Source organism: Exophiala spinifera, assembly GCF_000836115.1.
Source record: "Exophiala spinifera strain CBS 89968 unplaced genomic scaffold supercont1.7, whole genome shotgun sequence".
Lineage (NCBI taxonomy): Eukaryota > Fungi > Ascomycota > Eurotiomycetes > Chaetothyriales > Herpotrichiellaceae > Exophiala > Exophiala spinifera.
Window position 1 is genome coordinate 1902464 of NW_015622519.1, and position 19672 is coordinate 1922135.

The 19672-nt window shown below is 51.4% G+C and overlaps 6 protein-coding genes across 6 annotated transcripts; 4 read left to right on the forward strand and 2 right to left on the reverse strand.

Annotated features, from left to right (window-relative positions):
* Positions 1–261: 261 nt before the first annotated feature.
* PV08_09690 (uncharacterized protein) lies at positions 262–885 on the forward strand (the record flags this gene model as incomplete). Its single annotated transcript, XM_016384006.1, has 1 exon — positions 262–885. One exon carries the CDS (start codon positions 262–264, stop codon positions 883–885), a length of 624 nt encoding a protein of 207 aa, XP_016232629.1.
* A 1139-nt stretch (positions 886–2024) lies between these two features.
* On the forward strand, positions 2025–3546 carry PV08_09691 (uncharacterized protein; the record flags this gene model as incomplete). Its single annotated transcript, XM_016384007.1, has 3 exons — positions 2025–2334; positions 2453–2698; positions 2786–3546. 3 exons carry the CDS (start codon positions 2025–2027, stop codon positions 3544–3546), a joined length of 1317 nt encoding a protein of 438 aa, XP_016232630.1.
* Positions 3547–5277: 1731 nt separating this feature from the next.
* On the forward strand, positions 5278–6839 carry PV08_09692 (uncharacterized protein; the record flags this gene model as incomplete). Its single annotated transcript, XM_016384008.1, has 2 exons — positions 5278–5645; positions 5804–6839. 2 exons carry the CDS (start codon positions 5278–5280, stop codon positions 6837–6839), a joined length of 1404 nt encoding a protein of 467 aa, XP_016232631.1.
* A 2740-nt stretch (positions 6840–9579) lies between these two features.
* PV08_09693 (uncharacterized protein) lies at positions 9580–10803 on the forward strand (the record flags this gene model as incomplete). Its single annotated transcript, XM_016384009.1, has 2 exons — positions 9580–9764; positions 9834–10803. The coding sequence occupies 2 exons, from the start codon at positions 9580–9582 to the stop codon at positions 10801–10803; spliced, it is 1155 nt and encodes a 384-aa protein (XP_016232632.1).
* Positions 10804–16184: 5381 nt separating this feature from the next.
* On the reverse strand, positions 16185–16996 carry PV08_09694 (uncharacterized protein; the record flags this gene model as incomplete). Its single annotated transcript, XM_016384010.1, has 2 exons — positions 16185–16535; positions 16760–16996. The coding sequence occupies 2 exons, from the start codon at positions 16994–16996 to the stop codon at positions 16185–16187; spliced, it is 588 nt and encodes a 195-aa protein (XP_016232633.1).
* A 642-nt stretch (positions 16997–17638) lies between these two features.
* On the reverse strand, positions 17639–19084 carry PV08_09695 (uncharacterized protein; the record flags this gene model as incomplete). Its single annotated transcript, XM_016384011.1, has 1 exon — positions 17639–19084. The coding sequence occupies one exon, from the start codon at positions 19082–19084 to the stop codon at positions 17639–17641; it is 1446 nt and encodes a 481-aa protein (XP_016232634.1).
* Positions 19085–19672: the final 588 nt, after the last annotated feature.

The window sequence follows — 19672 nt, forward strand, 5'->3', positions numbered from 1 at the left end:
AGGGAGACAGGAATGGCATATGTGGTTGAAGGAGAAACTGCCACGAGTCAGTCAATGTTCGGCCACGCTAAGTCCGGGACAGACGTCTGACTCGCGAGATATTTTTTTTGAACTCGGACTCTGTTGACTTGTCATACCTCAATATCTCGACGTCCTCTTCCACTCTTCACATCGATTGTTAAAACTTTCTCGGAGTAGGTGCAGGGGTCATTCAGAGGTTTTGCATAGTTCTGGCGCTTTTCGGGAGATACTTCGGGCACAATGATCCTACGGCAACCAGCTCTTCTGCATTGTGGTAGTAAGCCTTCCACTCACTGTCATCGACTATTACTCCAGTACAAACAAAGATTTATACTTCAAAGCCGAACCTTCTTCGACTCGATACTATCCTCAGCTTTAGGCCCTTGTCCGCTCCGCACAGTGTCGCATACAAAGCGTCTTCCTTACTCCCCCAAAGTTATCTTCAAAGCTGTTTCGGACGTCTCTGGCTACCCAACATTTTTACCCTTCACCATCTCGTCACATGTGACGTCAAGGGACGCAGCTGGGTATCCGACTCGAGCCAGATTAAAAGTCGGCTACGAAAAGCTCGGGCTTGAGGAAGACTGGGATAGTGTAGTGTCCTGTGACCCCGAGAACGGACTTGTTGAGGCGAGAAGTAGCGACAAGAACAGCAATGGTCTATTCGAAGTTCTGAACACGAAGTGGCACATCTCCCAGTCTGGAGGAGGCGATGACGACCACGCATCCGTGAAACTGGACGTCCACGTCAAGTTCCGGAACCCAATCTATGACCAATTATTTTCTCAGGTCGAGGAAAAGGTTGCAAGCACGATGATCTCAGCGTTCGAGAAAAGAGTTGAAGAGCTCAATAAGCGGAGGTAGTCTCTCCATTATACGACTGGAGGGTTCCTTCGATTTCTGGATGAGCCTATCATGTGAGACGAGTAACAAGATGCATTTTATTTTCAGCGCCAATATTGCCCGTGCCACGAGGCGATTCATCCTCGATTGCATGCAGCTTTCGAGTGCCACCCTGAAGTCCTCCCTCCAATTCACCGCAGGGACATCAGAAGAGGAGGTTAGTCAAGAGCGTCAAGTCAAGTATGATCACAATAGGGGCAAGGAGCATTGAATGTTATAACGTCCGTATATTGTATATCTCTCACTTCATACAAGACTATTACTTCGCTTGCTGTGAAAGCATGATTCCAGCGTCTAAGTAATCAAATACCTGGCGCTGCAAAACGTGAATCATCTACGTTGCGCGCATTAATGTGTGCATCACGGCATTATCACAGGACCATCACTCAAGAAAGTCAATATTCCATATCGTCGGCGGCTCGACCACAAACAGTCAACGTCGCAGTAATGCAGGAGAATGGCACGAGTCCGGAAGAATCGTGGCATCCGTGCTAGGAACGAGTTGGCTCTAACTCGATTCACACCACTCCCGTACTGTTTACGCCCTCAGCCGACGACCACGACGTCCACCGATTCGGGGAGCTCTTGAATCACCACCAATACAATGTGAGATTCGGTGTCGATCGCGGGTGTGAAGGAAGCAGAGCATGACCCCTGCTAGTGTCCAGTAGCACGAAAAGTCTCCCACCACTCAGCATCTCCAACGACCTTTATCACACCCTACCACCAATCGCGCCTCGTCGACCCGAGGCTCGTGAAGCTGCGCTGACTGGGCGAGAGAGCTCTTCTAAGCGCCCGGAACAGCACGCAAGACCATTGAAAACACCGCCGGCCAGGAAGCATCTTCTCCATCATGCACGAGGGGGACGCGCCGCCATGCTGGTGCAGTGCAGCACCAAGAGCTGCATGGTGTTCTATCACCACCGTCGTCCCACTCACTCTCACCTCTCCTGTCGCCATCCGCCGGCCTTAAAATTGAACGAGGGAACCCAGCAGGTCGTAATCAAAAGCGCCTGTTCGAATTCCAACCTTGGGTCTGTTGCGCCGTGGTTCATCGTTTCATATGTCGCCGCGCTGCTCTTCGCCGTCAGTGTCATGCTATGGCGGGTTGGCATGACCGTTATGCGACCGCTCCTCCACCTTCACCTTCGTTCTCCCGCCTCTCTCTGACCTTCCTGTGTCTGCTGACCGTCCTCCTCCGTCTCACGTCCGCCCTCCAGACCGTCGCCGGGTCGCCTTGTGAATCTGTGTGCGCCGACGCAGGAACCCTCGAGGACGACGTGGTCTGCCTCGATGCCGACTACCAGTCTCTGCCGCAGGGTCGAGCATATCAAAAGTGCGTGGCCTGTCAGTTGAATAGCACAGCGGTGGACACGAACAGGAATGAGACCGACGTAGAATGGGCATTGTGTATGTAGCAATATTTTTCCTATCTACTACATTCCAAATCTCCAGCCTTCACAAATGCTTTTCTACCCACAGTCTTTTTCCTGTTTGAAAAGTTTCCGCTAAACAAAACCTGACCCAGTGGCTCTTCGTTACACTCTTTCGGGGTGCATGTTCGCCTGGCCGTCGACGCATATCTCGATCAGCAGCCCTTGCCAGGTCAGCTGCGCTGTGCTGAACGAGTCGATCGAGTACCAGATAACAAATGACTCTTCGAATCTGTCTCCTGGAGGCGAGTTCTGCAACGTAGGCGATTTTGACAGCACCAGCATCAACCGGTGTGCTTTCTGCTATAGTTTTATTCCGCAACAGCTGTTTCTTGCGAATTGTATGGCTTCCCCGAACACCCCTCCAACCCCCGGTCTCCGCTGAGAGATAGGTATCAGAAGACTAACTATCCATGATCAAACAATAGTCCTGCAAGCGCTGCACATATCCTGTGTGCAACCGCCCGTTTCCGGCAAAGAGTTCTTCCCAGACGCAGCAGCCATCTTCAACGAGACGCTCATAGCAGGTCCCAGCGCGTCATCCAGGAAGGGCGGTTCCGGCGGCGGCCTTCACGGATGGCAACTGGCCATTGCCATCGCACTGCCCATAGTCGGCGGAATCTTGCTCATCGGCGGCACGTGCTGGTGCTGTTTCGCCTTCACGCGAAAGCGGCGACAGCGCATGGCTCAGACGGGACGCATGAGCCGAATCCACGATGCGAACGCTGACCACATGTTCGGTAGTCCCATGTCGGCCAAAGCAGTCGAAGCCTGGAGCCAGGTTCAACCCCCGACCGAAATGCACGCCATCAGCCCGACGCTCCTCCACGCCAAACAGCCGAGCCCGGGATTGGCCCAGGGACGCTGGAGTAGTCACCACCACCAGGGAGGACAAGGCGAAGAGCCATCCGAGCACGGCGGGACCCCGCTTAGGACCAGCTTCCAACAGCAGCAAGAAGACATCGGACCCGGAAATGGTCAGGTACGGGATCCACAACTACATGAGCAGTATTTTGGGTTGGGCGACGAGCAGGACGCAGAAGGCCACTTCGACTTCGACACCGTTCCTGGACCAAGTGCTGGTCAACAATACCCTCAGGGGCACTACTACAATCCGGAAGCTATAGGCGTGGCATATGGGCAGCCTCATGCGTCCATGCAGGATCATGAAAGGGGCCATTTTGTCTGAGAAAAACAACAAAGACGGTCTTGTACGAATCTCGATGGGAGCTGATGGAGAGCATGAGTGACGATGTGACGCATTCTTCCTCTTCGGGACTAAATTGTCCTCAATAAACGTTTGGAGCTCTGAGCTGTGGTAGGCAGAGACTCTGGAGAAATAAAACACCACGCTTGAGGATCGGATCGTTTAGGTCGGATCAGGTCAGGCCAACGACCCGTTTGTGCAGACGAGAGAGTGGACGGTAGAACAGGTGAGATGTCTGATAGCACCAAGGTAACTACCTAGTCAGGCATGTATTGTACGTGCTTTGCGCGGCGTAGTAATCGCTTTCTAAAGAGAACAAGTAGCTTCGTTGTTTAATACATACTAGGTGCTCTTTACTTCAACGTGCAGGCAGAATATCCTAGGATCCTCTCAAACAGCACTACAACACACAGCTGTACATGATTCAGCAGCACGCGAGAAGAGACCCTTAGAGAAACGAGATATTCAAGAATGCTTAAGTTGCAAGAGTAGTAGCTTCTGTCTCGAGCAGGGTAACATGTCCAAACGGTGATTATCTGTCCGAGATTTCAGCATACCTACATACCCCTCAGCACAAATCATTTGATTCCATAGAAGTCCGACTTCTCTTCTGACAGTGCGACAGTGTCAGGCTGGCTGGTGCAACTCACATCTCTCGGAGCAGCACATCGTGCAAAACACCCATAAGCACCAGTGAGGTGGTATCAAACCATCGTGATGTGCGACGTCGGAAGCCGGAGATGTTGCAGGCAAGCTACTAACAGTAATCGGAATCCTTCCAGTACCATCGGTGTCGGGCCCGTCTCGCGAAACGAAATCTGGACCTTTGCATTTGAAGTTTCTTCCAAATATTTCTTGGGCGATGCACAGTTGTCCGGACTGTAGTTAGGTTACTGCTAGTCGGGCCGCTCGAAAGTCCTCGAACAACCACAGCAACACTTCACAAGAGTCGGAGACTGTTAGTGATGAAATCAATGACCCCGGAAGGGCCGGTAGAGGCACACAAGTTTGAGTTGAGACTACAGGATGGTGATGTAGTCGACTGATTCGTGCCCTGGCCCTCCCCACTACCGTACGAGGCACCCCGTACTCTGAGGACGTTCATTTGCGTGAAGAGTAAGGATCGACGTGCATTCGGTCTCGGATTATTCGTACTAGGGTCTGTATCGCTCTGACATGTATCGTTCTGTCCTTGTATCCTTGTCGGAAAACGTAAAACCCGAGGAGCGAGGGGAAGAGGGAAAACAACGGGGGCCTGGGAACTGGAGTTTGCGCATCACACCATGGTCCGGACAGTCTTTCCCGGACAGCAAGACAGCAAACGCACTTGGTGTGCTGACCCAGATTCTCGCTTACTAACCAAATGTTCAAGAGACGGGAGCAAGAAAACATTCCTCGACAGTTGCCGTATCATCCATGGTTCTGTTGACTGCGCCTCACCTCCGTCCTGGGTTGGTCAGAACTGGCTCAGCCGCCCTAGCTCGAGGCATCGGCGCTGACTTGAACTAACTCAGTCGCAAGATCCCGAGGGGAAGGAAGTGAAACATTGATATTTGTCATTTGGTACAGATTACATCGGCGCGCAGTCAAGCCTCACACGAAACTCGGCTGACGGCAAGAACCAACACTTTACGTCTACGCATACGGCGAAAGAAGCTCCCATTAATGAGGCTGCGAACCTTGACCATAGAAACAATCTAGATATGACCCCTCATGGCGGAAATCGAGACCGGAGCTCTCCATAACGGGGCGGGTGCAGAACATCCGGCAACAGGAAAGGACTCAAGAGAACCCTGCTTCAGAGTCCTTGTGACGGGTGGCTTAGGTTTCGTCGGTTCGGCCATCGTTCGAGCGTTGCAGCAACACCATCCAGAATGGATCGTATGTATTCTCGATGTGGAAAATGGTCCAGGAGAGTCCTTGCAAGACGAATATGACGAGCTGGATTTGCTCAGGAGTTGTTCATACGAGTATGTCCAAGCGGATATTACAGACTTCAATGTCGTGATGAGAGTTTTCGACCGTGTGAGGCCCGATGCGGTTGTGCACACGGCTGGAATTGTGCCACCATTGAGAGAGAGGTAGGCAATTTCTTTCAGCCAGCAAGAATCCATCCAAGGTATTTCCGAAGGAGCAACGAGCCATCTCAACCATCAGAGGCCCGGTGTCTGTGTTTCATTTCCACGAGATCTGGCAATCCGCATACATTTTGAATTTCTGGCTGACACTGCCATCGTAGATATTCGCGCCGCATGGAGTCTGTCGTCAAACGAGTCAATGTCATGGGTACTAGGCATGTTGTCGAAGCAGCGAGAAGCGTAGAGTGCCGTGCCTTCGTGTACACGAGTAGTTGTTGCGCTGTTGTGGACGACATGACCAAGCCTTACCCAAACATCGACGAGCGCTGGCCTACACCCAAAAAGAGCTCGATATATGGTGAAAGCAAGATTGAGGCAGAAAAGATCGTACTGGCAGCCAACAGAAGTCACATATCACCGGAGAAAGTGGTTGTGTGTGACGGCGAGTCTAGCAGCGCGATGCTCACCTGCGTCTTGAGACCTTCAGTCATCTTTGGGGAGGGTGACCATCAGCTGACACCTTCTCTCCATGCCTGCATCGCAAAGGGAGAATCTCGCTTCATCGTTGGTGACGGATGTAATCTGTGGGATGCGACATACGTTGGAAATGTCGCCGATGCTCATGTACTAGCACTTGCCAATTTGCTGGGTGTAGGGTCTCGGCGAGAGGAACCGCAGGCCGACATGAACGAACAGCTCCCAGAGATTGGTGGCAACGGGGTTCCAAGCGCCGCTGGAGAGACATTCTTCATCCAGAACAATGAGCCCATCTCGTTCAGAGACTTTAGCCTCGCCGTGTGGAAAGAGTTTGGTCACTACCCACCTTGGTTGGAAATTCGCATTCCAGAAGGACTGGGGTGGATCCTGGGTCTGGTCGCGGAAGTCTTCACGCGAATCTCCGGTACACCGACGACCCTGTCCCGTGGTAGTGTGATGGACGCGGTAGCCATGCGATACGCCTCTGGCGACAAAGCCAGCAGGATACTCGGCTATCATCCACGAACCGGGTTAGAGGTGGGCATCAGGAAAAGTTGCCGTGTGAGTAATGTGACATGTCTCCATTCCCACCTCCTAGTGTTTTGCAAGGCTGCTACTCGGATTTGGCCCCAAGAGCAGGTGCTAACAAAATGCAACGTCATTCAGGATTATGCGCGACGGTTAGAGAAAGGACGCCGGCTACGAGCGCATGATGATTGAGAAGCCAGAAAATGAGAGGAACGCGAGGGCTCGGAGATTATGGCCTGCTGGTGTGCTTGGGCTTGCTGTTAATTCGGTGTTGTACAATGATTCTTGAGACGGCCTCGGGAGCGAGCTCGGCAATGGAAGCACTAGTTTCGTCTTCTAGAAGCTGACGAATTCCTAGCCGAGAACACTGATTGTGCGACCGTTCTGTTTTGGCAATTGGACCTCGATCGACCACTACTGCTAGATGGTCATCCTGCAAAGCCAGGGAGCCTTGTCAAGATACGGATACCGTGTGCTGGGTTGTATCCTTTTCTGCTCATTGATCTCGTCTCAAGTTGTACCCATCATCTTGGCCGGGAAACAGGCAACCACAAGACCGGAGGCCCCTAGGAAGTGACGTACAGTGGCTGAGGCGAAATGCCAGGACGATGCTATGGAGACCAATGATCCCGTGTACAAAGTGTAGGTGAGGGAGTCGACGGACGCAAGCGACGCTTGCGCAAGTCAAGTTTCGAGAGCCGTGCGAGAGCCGTGTCAAGGCTAGCTGTGGATTGTGTGGCTCAGTGGCTGAGGCGGGATCGAAGAATCGTGACGGTCACACATGATTGATTGAGAGAGATGGAAGCATCGTGGAAGGGACAGATGGTGAGCGATGGTGAGAGATGGTCGTCTCAAGATAGGGGTTAGCGCAAGGAGTAATGACGTAGCCTCACTAGCGCGAGGCTTGGCCCCTCATTGATTGGCTATCAGGCCACTAGACGAGGCTAGCCTCATTAGCTTATCCTTAGTTTAAACAGCGGAATCCCCCTTTTGTTTTCATCTCTCGACACTCTCGTTTCGCCTGCCCTGCTTGCCTCTTCTACCCTGTTACCTGTACCTCGTACGGTATACACTACACAGACGCTGTCCACGACCTGATCTACTGGCGTCCCGCGGTAGGCCTTCGCTTCTCGGTCACCATCCTTCTACGGCAAGTCGATCTCGCCTCGCTCAAATCAGCATGCATCACTTGCAGCCGACCCCTCCTAGCTTCCATCGTTCTTTCCATTCCTACGGTACCATGGATCCTGGCACTGGCGCTGGCGCTGCGGCCCACGGGCAACGACATCCCCAAGCTCTGCTGAGCCATCCCTTCACATCATTATTCGTGCCTTGATCCTGACAACTTCAAGAACAGAGAATTCGCCCCCATCTATGCCTCTAGGCAAGGTCCCAGACCCTTTCCTGAAACTAAATCGCTGCCGTGTGGAAGTCACCGTCGCAACTGAGGAGTCCATATGTCGACTTATTCTGGGTGGACCATCCGTCTCCCCGTGTGACTATGATAGCAGGCAGTCCCATGCTTCCTTGAATCACGGACTCACGGCACACGACTTTTGGGTTTCCTTGCCGCCTGTTTTCAACTATTCCAGAATACAACACTAGCTGTGTGAAGGTCCCGCTATCGCCTCACCAGGGCCTGTGTAGATCATACCCATGATCGGCGAACAGGGCGAGCATTAGGCACTGATGACACTTCCGTGGATGGGCATTTCCCTGGGCCGCTGACTTCAACTATTCCCTCCCACTGTTGAGCGTGACTGACCACGTTCACGGCGTTGAATTCCTTTTCCATGCCGCCTCTCCGACGGCGATATTTGTGGCTGCTCCGAAGCAGGGCTGATGCCCTGCTTCGAGAAACGAGTCTTCTATTCTTGTGGTCGCTTAGAAATTGTCACTTGTGGTGCGTAGACCTCGAGAAACACAGAACCCTCCGGCATACCTGAGGCTCGCTAATTGCGGCTCGCATGTGCACGGTCGTTCATTCCCCACTCGGCTTACGATGACTGCTGCATTCACAACGGCCGTCTAGCGGTCTTCAGACCTACAGACCCTTCGAAGTTGTCCCCTTGGAGGCTGTTCCAGCATCACAAACACTGCAAAGTGTGCTTCGACATTCGAGGACTCCACGTCATTCACCGGCGAGTCGAACCGCACAAACGAACCTCGTGATCGTGAAGTGCTGTGCTCCGTCGTACTCCTAGAGACATGATTGTCCATTCACTATCATTTGGGCATCAATTTTCTCAATCGATAACCATGCATTGGGCAACCCGGGTCCATGACGTGCCGAACACTGCCATGACGCAGACTTCCGCTATGAGCGCATTCAGCAGGAAATTAATTGACCTTCTAGAAGGCAAGGCTCAGCACCATCCTATGTCAATTTCCAGCGCACTGCCGTGGGCGCAAGGGTGTGGCGCCCACTTGCCAGAGACTAGAAATACGCTTATAGACTACCCTAAACAAGGCCCGTCAGTGCCTACCCGCCTCAACCACGGTGTCGGCAACTCTCCCGCCGGGCGACTTCAGGGCCCAGGCACCTTGGTTTCAGCCCCTGCGAGAGGTGGGCCTGGTGTAAGAAACTAGAGCGGCCGGGGTAGCGGAAAGGTGGACATAATCAACTTCCAGAATCGCCCGCCGGGATGGGTCTTTAGAAGACTCAAAGCCACAAGGACTCGAATGCTCCACGTGCCTTGTTGTTAAATGCGATATCGTTATTGGACTTCATTCCATTCTTTCTCCCATGGTTCAGGTCTGGCATCAATACTACTAATGCCCAAAGGTCAATGGGTGCCCTATGCGAAGCCCCTTAGCGAACTGATTTGCTTGGATTCGCCTATCGGGACTGGAGACATTACAACCTTCATCTGCTGGATTTAACTTGCACCCTCCTCTTTCCATCTGCATATCATCTAGGGCCTCTTCGACCATGTTGGCCTTGACATCTCCGATCAACAACATACCTTCGACCTATACCTCGGGACTTGCTCCCGGGATTCGATTTGCTCTTGATCTTACCGACGGCAATATAAGCATGTCTGAACTTGGTGATTTTCAATTTTCGAAGCCGGGGGAAACCGCTTCATCGAGACCACTGGTCGACGGGTCTTCGTCGTTCGCATTCCCCAAGCAAGTGTTGTGCTTCCTCGCTGTTGCAGCGTGATACTAACATCCTTCCAATAGCAGATACACTCCATGGTCAACGTCCACGTACGACCCTTTCGCGGGAGACACGAACGCGCGCATGTCTCCTGGCCCAGCGGAAAGACTGCGACAGAGGTTGCCACCTGAGATACACGGCGCAACCCGTTCCACGGGCCCATCTGCTGTGGGTGACCCGTTTCGACCTCTCTCTTTGGGATCACAATCGTCTGCTTTCATGCCCGATTCAAGTTCTTTCCAACTCGCTGCACAGCCACCGAGGTCGAATCCAGAAGACATGGCCTTGCGACGACGAAGTCAGGACAGCTACAGTTTCCAAACCGGATCCCCAACCAGTCAAGGCTACGGTGATTTCGAATTCGAAACACAGAATCGCCGTGGCGGGGACGTAGGCAGGGCGACTAGATACCACACACGCAGGCGACCCTTTAACCAAGACGAATTTGATGGCCCATCACAGTTACTGCCTCTGCCAGTGCCTCAACAAGAGCATGCCCGTTCCCAGGCCCTTCCCACCCTCCCTGTCCACCTGAGCATTGAGGAGCAGGACGAAATCACCATGCGGGTCAATGACATTTTGTCTCGGTGCGCCTTCCACTTTGTGGCAAAGTACCAGTTTCCTATTCCCCTTGAACGTGACAAACCTCGAGTTCGGACGCCCGCCGATAGAGAGTGGACGGAGTGGGCTTATCTGCTGAAGAGGCTCGCTACCAAGAGAAGAATACCTGCTCGAGTGCTCTACGACAATCAGATCAAACAGTTTGTCACGACGTTGGAAAACTCCATTGCAGTCAGACAGAACAACAAAGACCAACAGCCAAGAACTCCAAAGGACGACCGATACATGTTGCAACTTGTTAGTGCAGGCACGCAAGTTGCGAAGATTTTAATGGATTCCTTGTCTATGGAACAGCTTGATGCTCTCTACAGGCAGACTGAGAGCGTAATCCTAGAGAGGAGAGCAACATTTGGAGGCTTTGGCTTCCAATAGAGGCGTGTTTACCCTTTCCGTTTGATTGTTTTGCACTGGCGGTGCAGTCTCGGAGCGTATTCGACGAAAAGAGAGCTGTCTACAAAGGACTATAAGCAGCAGGCCACGCAATGCGTGCCTTGATGGAGGGCTCTGCTCTCTGGTTGGATCATATATTTTGCCTGCAGCCCATGATCACCAGAGTTACGTTCCCTGAATGTGCCGGGAAACACAGCCATGTGATGCTTTGCTTGTCATTCTCGCACTGGGAGAGATTAGCCAAGTATATTTGACCACGAAAAGATAATGATCCGCTCATGTTTACACGATTTCTGCTGTCATTGGGCGATGCTGGAGCTGGTCTTCGTATTCCCATGCAAGACGCCAATTGCAAGGCAGTGTATCCTTATCGACATACAGCCACTTTACACCGCATTTTCCTGTGAAGCTAGGAGAAAGACTTCCCAGGTATTCGTGCAGACAGTCAAGGCAAATTCAACCATCGGGCATGGGAATTCTGCAAACTTGTCCATCCCTTTGTCGCAGGCCACACACTCCTCTCACATAGAACTTCTTCATATTAACTTTCCAGCTCAGATGGTTGAACTGGTGTTATCGGACAGGCAGACCCAGTTGAATTGCTAGACATCAACATGAAGTCTACAAGACGAGTGGGTAGCTGGGAAGCTATATGCAATTCCTTGCAGAGAATCAGACAACTTCTTCTCTTGAGACTTCTCTTGAGACCTTCGAAGGGAGACTAATGCCCACATTCCAACGAAGATTGTGTCAACCCCCTAACATGGCACTTGGTACGTTAACATGGGAGCCAGAATGCAATGTTCTACCTCTATCTGGGATTCCTGCTGACAGCCCAGTTCCTCTAGCATCGAAACGTCCCTCGAAGAAACTCCCATTCCTGGCTCTACCGGGTAAACTATTCCAGAGGGTCGATCAACGAGAAAAAACAACAGATTGATCAACATGAGAACCAGAAGCGTCGAATGACATTGTCTTTCTCGAAGCATCAGAGCGTGTCCCTGAGTCCTTGCTACATCAAATCTGGTATATAGTCCAGTGCTAAGAGGTGGAACCTGACGTATGATAATGTTTTGTGCACTCCGGTAGTTCAACGGAGGGGCGTGAGAAGGAGGCCAGAAAAGATGTGCAGTCAACTGCAGCCAGCACGAAGGTGTTTCGCTGCACTTGTTTTCAGGTTCACTATACGATGCTGGGTGTGAAAGTGCATAAGGGACGGCAAAATATGAACAGGATCACGCAAAGTCTATCACGCATCAATCCCTGTCTCTACTGGCAACAAATATCTCCGAGGTCTCCCCTGCCAGAAGATGGCGGCGGGCACTTCATTGCTCTCATGGTGCCCAACTCAGAAAGACTCATGCGTCGGTGAGCAGAGGCGATCAGGCCGAGCATGACGATTTGACTGAATACTGAAAACCATGGCTGCGAAAGAAGCCTGAGGAGGGCAGTACATTGGCCTTCTACGATCAACAATCGGCAGCTGGACGACACCCGCAACAACCTCAATCACATCATCGTCATGACCACGCTAGTCCTCTAATCTTCGCTCGTTGGGCACAGGGACAGGTCGATGAGGCAGGAAACTTCTTACAAACGCTAAGGTACTAAGCAAACAGCCTGCCCAACCACGCAACCCGGCGAACATCGCATGCGTTGGTACCTGATCAACCTCACCGGGGCGCTACGGATGGCGACTGTCTACCTTGCCTGGCATGTTGCTACGCTGCTCTGGAGGATTGGTGTCCTCAGAGAGGAAAAGAATCCAGTGACACCGGTGTCATGCTTCAGCGTTACAGGTCTACAACTCAATTCCGATATTTCGGAAGCATACTGTAGAGTCACATTCTCGTCTACAGTGTAGAAGTCTACCAAGGTACTAAAACTACATGATGAAACTGCAATTTACGTACGATGCGCCTCGTTTCTATGACGGAGGCGATGTGGCATGACAAGACCAGCTGAGCAGGGACCCAAGCCAGAAGCATCTTTGATGCCCAACCGAAATCCTCCGTACCCTGAGGTAGCAATGCTAGGAGTCGCACTTGAACACAGCCTTCCAAGCGAATTTCCTTGGTACACGTACCAGGATTTGTATTCTGGCGACATCTCGTTCGTGCATCTACATCGTCAAACACCATGATCTTGAGATAAGCATAGATCTGATTCTTTGGGTGTTTCAAGTCAATTACGCAACGGCCAATGCGTATCCACAAACATGAGACGCGAAAATGAGGCTGAAACGACATCGATTTCTGAGACACTTGAGATGTCCCTGTGCCATTTCCCCATAAGCATCTGGACCTCTCTCTCTCCATACTCATTGTACATCAGGGATCTCTAGGACTTGGGGGCTATTGGAGTTTTCCTTTTACTCGTTTTGGCCTTGGTGGTACTTTTCTCCTAGTGAAAGTAACTCAATAGCGTGGAGATGATCAGCGAAAGCCTTCCCATACCCACCGGGATCGCCGAGATGAAAGTACCACACTCCATATTTACTACTGTGCTACTGCAAAGGATTATGCACGACGTCTTCGGGGCCATGTAATCTGTAGAGGACAATTGGCTGCCATCCATTGACCCTTGAGAATCTCGTGTAAATAACCTGGAACCATCTGTATGTAAAATCGACCTGAGTAAACTGGCTTCACCGCCAGGTCATGCAACCCTTCGCGCGTCAAACAAACCTGAATATCTTTCCGTTCACACACACTTGGTTAAGCGAGCCTCTCAGCACCAGGACTATCTGCCCAGTGGTCACCCCGGTGAGAGAGAGAGACCTATGAAGAAATGCTACGCGAGATACTCTCGAATCTCGATGCCGTTCCTTCATTGTCCAGACACCGCTCATTCCCAGTGCCTCGCACCAGTCACGGAGAAATGATGCAGAAGGAAAACCTACTGGCCCCAATGATGACGAGTCGTCGAATTGATGTTCCTACTTAGCCTTCGACGAAGGTTTTCCTGGTTGGAGAAAGAAGCAATCACACGTCAAAACCCAATCGTCTACAACGCTCCAAGCGGAGACAGCACCAAAAGTGTGGAAAAGCGGTGAGCGAGGTATTTGCTTTGTCGAATCTCGATTCTACCATGCACCAAGAGAATATGATGTTTGCTGTTGATGAGAAATGATGCTTTTGCTCAAAATGCAAGGTAGGTGTCTTCTCGCTCTTGCGTTTGGAGAGGTGACGACCATGAAGAGATGAACTCGGTCGGCCAAAGACAACTGATCTGAAGACGAATCCCTCTACGAAAGAACAAACAAACGTGCAAAACTACCATGGGTTCTGACACCCGGATATGCAACAAATCCGCAACAAGTGTTTAACTCTGGAAGGCTTCATCGAATGGCTGACTGGTTCCTAGAGCTCGTCCTCTATCTATGTCGGATCCCTTTGCAGTACACCGTACGCCAGTGTCTAACGTGGCCATGCATAGACGAGCACCCCTTCCGAACAACCATCTCGGCACGAGATGTCAAGCCCTTCCCTGACGCAAGGTTACTCAATTATAGACAGCTGTTTATCCGACTATACCTCAGACTCCTCCTACTCCTCCTCCACCCCTACCTCCAGCTCCTCGTCTTCCTATCGATCGAGTTGGTGGAGAGATGACCTCAACCCACGGCGCAAAAAAAAAAAAAAAGACTGGTTGTGGGTGGCAGGATGGAACGCAAAAAGAATGATGACAATCTGACAAAGCCTTGCTGTGAGATGCCGTGAAGACTTGAACATTCGATCCATCCTTGATCTCCAACAAGCCCATCTACGAAGCGAGCATCCGCCATTACATTTACTCCCCCGTGAGTAATGAATCATTATTACCAAGGCTTCTTGAGGGCCAGATGACTCTCTGAACACTTGAAGCAAATACACATGTACATATAAATGTATTTTTTACACATACATACTATACATACAACCGAGGTTTGAAGGTGAGAAAAATCAAAGATACGAAAAGAGGGTGGTCGATTGTCGAAAGAACTCTTAGGTCAAAGATCAAGGAAGCCTCTTCTAGAGATCGGGCTACCTAGAATGTAGGTGGCAAGTAGTAGGACGGTGATTAGTTTGACGCTCCGAGATTGGAAGAGAAGTTGGAACCATCGGGGCACCACAGCAAGGAGAGGTAAAGCAAGGCAAGGCAAGGTAAGGCAAGATGAGGTGAGGCGAGGTAATCACTTCTCCATACCTGTCCCTGTCGCTGTCTCTGTCCGTGACTCCCGTTGAACTTGTCACTTGCGCAAGGTACTTTATACTTCATCAATGGGTGATACCGCGTTAAAATGACCAGAGGCCTTACCTAGAAACACCTCATACCTCGAAAGGTGATGACAACAGAAGTCATGTCGCCATGCAGGCTCGTAGGCCCATGCATGCACACGATACAGCGGCGTGCATTGATGCTGCAAGCCTGCGTGCATACGGGTAGGCCATACAAAATGTCACGGCCATTGTGGCCCATCAGGCTTAGACGAAAAAGGAGGCACCAGCCAGGCTGAGTTGTCGATCTCGCCCACACACGCCCGCTAATGGGAAAATACGACGAGGCTGAAGGGTGATCGCCGTACGTACTGCTTACTGTGCGGTGCTCTGGAGCACACACACACACACACACACACACACACACTTCCACTACACACCCACCGTGGTGCTATTCCCGATACAGGTGGCGATCTTCATGGGCCCCCCATTCACGAAAAAGTGAGGCTGGTGACCAACATTTTACTTGTACCTCCGTACTCGTGCCCACTTGAACCAGGTTTCCCTCGATTCGGATATCATCTACAGGGTCCTCCGTACAAGGTACGGACAGGTACGGAAACATGAATACGAGTACCTTGTCCGTCTGTACGAGTATACCTCAAGGTCACCTGCGCGCAGGGTTTCGGGAATTTTTTTTTTCTGATTACGAGTACGAGTTGCTCCCGTTCTTTGGCCTATGCAGGGTTCTTTACGCCTCCTTCTTTTGGATCGACCTCCCCGCCTACGAGCCTTACGATGAGTACTCAGATATCCGTGCTCGTCGTCCCATGCATCGTCGATCTTATCTAGGTCTTATGTATCCTGTACGAATCGACCCCATGCACGCAGGGTTCTTTTTGCATCAATACTTCCTATGTTATGCATTGTACTTTTCTATTGTTCATGATCGGTTCGTCGGTATCATACAGTTGACTAGTGGGTAGTTTTCTTCGCAAAGGTGCCCGTACGGAGTAATAATGCGTACTCTGTAAGACCCCTGCGTGCCACGGCAATCAACCACGGTCGGGCAGCCACAGCAATTACAAACTCCGAGGGTGGTTCGAGCAGGCCTCCGTACCCGTACCGAGGTACTCGTAGACTACGGGTAGGCCTCCAGTTGACTCAGCCAATCTTGGCCTGACTAAAGTCCATCTCTGGATGTTCCGCCATGAACTTTTTGAGTATGTCCTCCTTCTTCTGCTCGTCGCTGGTCGGCTTGCCCTGCCTCTTCATCTCCTGGTCATACATCATCTTCTCGACCATGCCCCTTGTCTCCCCGTCGAGTTCGGACAGCTTCGAGTTCTCGGGAACGATCTTGGTTGTGTCGATCTTCGGCGCCGACGTCACCACGTGAGCCCACCAGTATGTCCCCCGCGCTTTGGACAGGTTGATGGCGATCTCTTTGCTACCGTCGGGTTTCGTGGAGATGATCCATGTCGAGTCATCGACCTGGATGGGGTGTGGGAAGTCGCCCTGCGCGCGTGAAAGTGGTTGATTAGTTTAAGAACCCAAAACTCAGAGTTGAATAATGTACTGCGGAATTAAGAGGAGTTGCGTAGAAATAGCTGTGAGACTGTCGGTACCCAGAGACACAGTCGACCGGAATTCCCATGGCACGGAAGTGTGTGTAGCGAGGCAAGGGAAAGGAGAGGGTGTGTATTGTGTATGTGTGCTTTCTTGAGTGCAGGGCTACCCACGTCAATAATTGGATCTTGTCCTTTGATCGAGACTTTGACATGTGTCTTTTTCAAATCGACTATTAAATCTCTCGCCTTCAAGTTGCCGGGAATGGGAACGTTGACGTCTACTTCCTCCAGCGTCTGCGTCCAGCGGTAGGGCAGTTTGGATTGTTCTTCCTCTTCGCGGGCTCGATCTTCGGCGTCTTTGCGGGCGCGTTCGGACGGTGTTGGGGACGGGGCCCGGTTTTCCGCCATCTTTTGTGTGGTGCAGACAAAGTCACTTTCTCGAGGGTGATATGAGCGGAGGTGAGGTGTCCTGTGTGCAGAGTCTGGGTTCCAACTCGGTTTGGTTGTCGAGAGAAGATGCTCGATTCCCCCGAAGCCAGCGGAAGTGGATGCAGAGCGCAAGGCTGCGGCAACAGCGTCATGTCACGCTGCTTTAATATTCATTCCATTCAGTTGACAGTGGTGAGGCTTGAGAAATTCTTGCCGCTTTTGACGCTCTCCCTATAGGGGTCTTTTGGACAGCGCTTTAGACAAAGGACATGCATGTATCTTTGTGGGAGCGCATTAATGAGCTTTGTTGAGTGTCGTTTCGATTTACTTGAGACTACTGGCAGGTGAACTGGTTATACAATTTCGCATCGACTACACGGGAGGCAACAGACAGGAAAGAGCTGAAATATTAACATTGCATTAACCTCCGACTATATTATTCATGGAGTCAGAGGAGCGATAGTAGAGCAAGTGACTTTGCGCGTTATATAAGTAGAAGCATCATCGCTAAAAAAAACAGACTAGAGCCATGCATAGCTCACAACTTGAACATTAGACAAGCACCGCTCGACATCGCAGTCCACCTCTGCAACCAGGGCACTCGATGATATCAAACCTTCATTATAATCGACCACTCAAATAGATCTTTGGGATCTTGGGTACGGCCGGCGTACCCTGGTCGTTTAGTGGATCTGGGAACCCTGCTTCATGCAACATCTCAGTGAACGTGGTAGTTGGCCTGCTTTCAAGCTCTGCCGCGCCCTCAGGTCGCACACGCTTCGTCACGCTTGAATTCCAGCCGGTAGAAGAAGCAGTTGGCTCGTAGCGTGCTGGAGTGAGTGTTTCGGCTTCGTATCCACCGTCACGATCTTGTAATGAAGACACTACAGAGTAGGTGCTCACACCACGTGATTGAGTGTTTGTGTTCGATCGGGCCATGTGGTCGCTGTACATGTTGTCAGCTTTGAGAGGCGACTGGAAAGGGCTACCCATACCCGTGTCGGACGAATTGGGATTGTAGCGCTGCGCTGACATGCCCCGGAGTGGAGCAATATGTGCAGGAACAGGTTGTGGGACCACTTTGGTACCTTGAGGTGAAAAGAGATGGATGCTCTCAGAGTCATGTGTGAGGCTGCGGTCGGGAGTGACTGGAGCAGGTGCGCGCGTGGTGTTGGGAATATTGTTAGGCACTGGTGGTGTGGGCATCTTCCAGTGCGATGTGCTGTTACCACTAAGAACCTGAGACTTTGTGGAGAAGATGGATTTGGCTCTGCCGGTGGTGCGGCGAAGAAAGTCTGTACGGAGTCCGCCACTCGGTGAGCCTAGAGGGATGGGATCGGAGATGGTAGGCTTATAGGTCGACCGTGAGGAAGACGTAGAGCTGCGGGAGGAACGAGCTGGTTTTCGGTGGCGACCAGAGCAGATCACCCATGCGAGCATGAGAAAAGCGCCGATAAACATGCCAGGGAAGAAGCCGGCTAGAAAGACCCCAACAGGGAATTTGTTGCATTTGGATGTTTGCGAGACGGCTGAGCTGAGACCCGTAGACGTTGATGTGGCTGTTGAGGATGTGGAAGACTTGGGCGCTGTTGAGTTGGTTGTCGAGGAGCTAGTGACGTTGGTCTTGCTTGTACTTGCTAAAAGATTGCAAACATTCTTGCCGTCTGGAGACAGAATGCATTCGTATCCGAAAGGGCAGCACCCATCGCCGCATGTTGGTAGCTTGTCGCTTAGTCTTGTGGTGAAGATAGCCGCGTTCGCATTTGCTGTCAGATTTTGGGTCTGAATGTTGCAAGAGACAATCTGGATGTTGGAACAGTTGTTGTTATCTGGGCAGCACAGACCCGATGACGAATTGTCCAAGGATATGCAATTCGTTCCAGACGGACACTTGAAATCTCTTGGTAGCTTAGGGTCGACTGCAGAGCAGGAGAGATCGTCTCGCCTTACGAGTTGGAACAGAGCGTCTTGATCTGAAAAAGACACGCCGAAGGCTGAGGCTGAAGATAGGATAGCGGACGCTGCCCATAAGAGCTGCACGCCATATTTGTTTGAGAAGAGGTACATCGTGTTGGATAGATGTGGAGGAAGGATTAGATAGAATGGCAGAGCACAGTTTGCCCAAAGTCGTACCAGTCGTTTGTAATGTATGAACGTAGATCACCTGGACCTTTGAATGTAGTAGGCGAAAATAGCAGTGCGGATGAAGTGTGATTAACAAAGGCGTCGAAAACCGAACAAAGAAACAGTGATATACTCACCTTTGACATGACTTACTGAAAGAGAACGGCCGAGACAGCCATTATAGATCGTGTCAGAGCGCGATTACGATCCAGCCGGGATATGCGTTGCGTTGCAGTGGTAGACTGTCTGGCTCTTTGATAGCCATTGACTCTGCGTGCTCAGGCAGCTGTTGAGAAGGGTCCGAGAATAGCCAGTGCCTTGCCGCTTGCACGAGGGATGCGCGACCTGGTAATGGGGCGTAAGCACACCATGTGAACGAAACCGTCGATCCTGTTGGAAGTATTGGTCCTTGAGCTCTGAAATGGAGGAAGCGTAGAGGATGGAGGTGGCAGAGTCTCTTGTTTCAGGAGCTGTTCTGAAGGGGAACATGAAGCTATGTGATTGGTCAGCGTCTCGACGCGCCTTGATTGG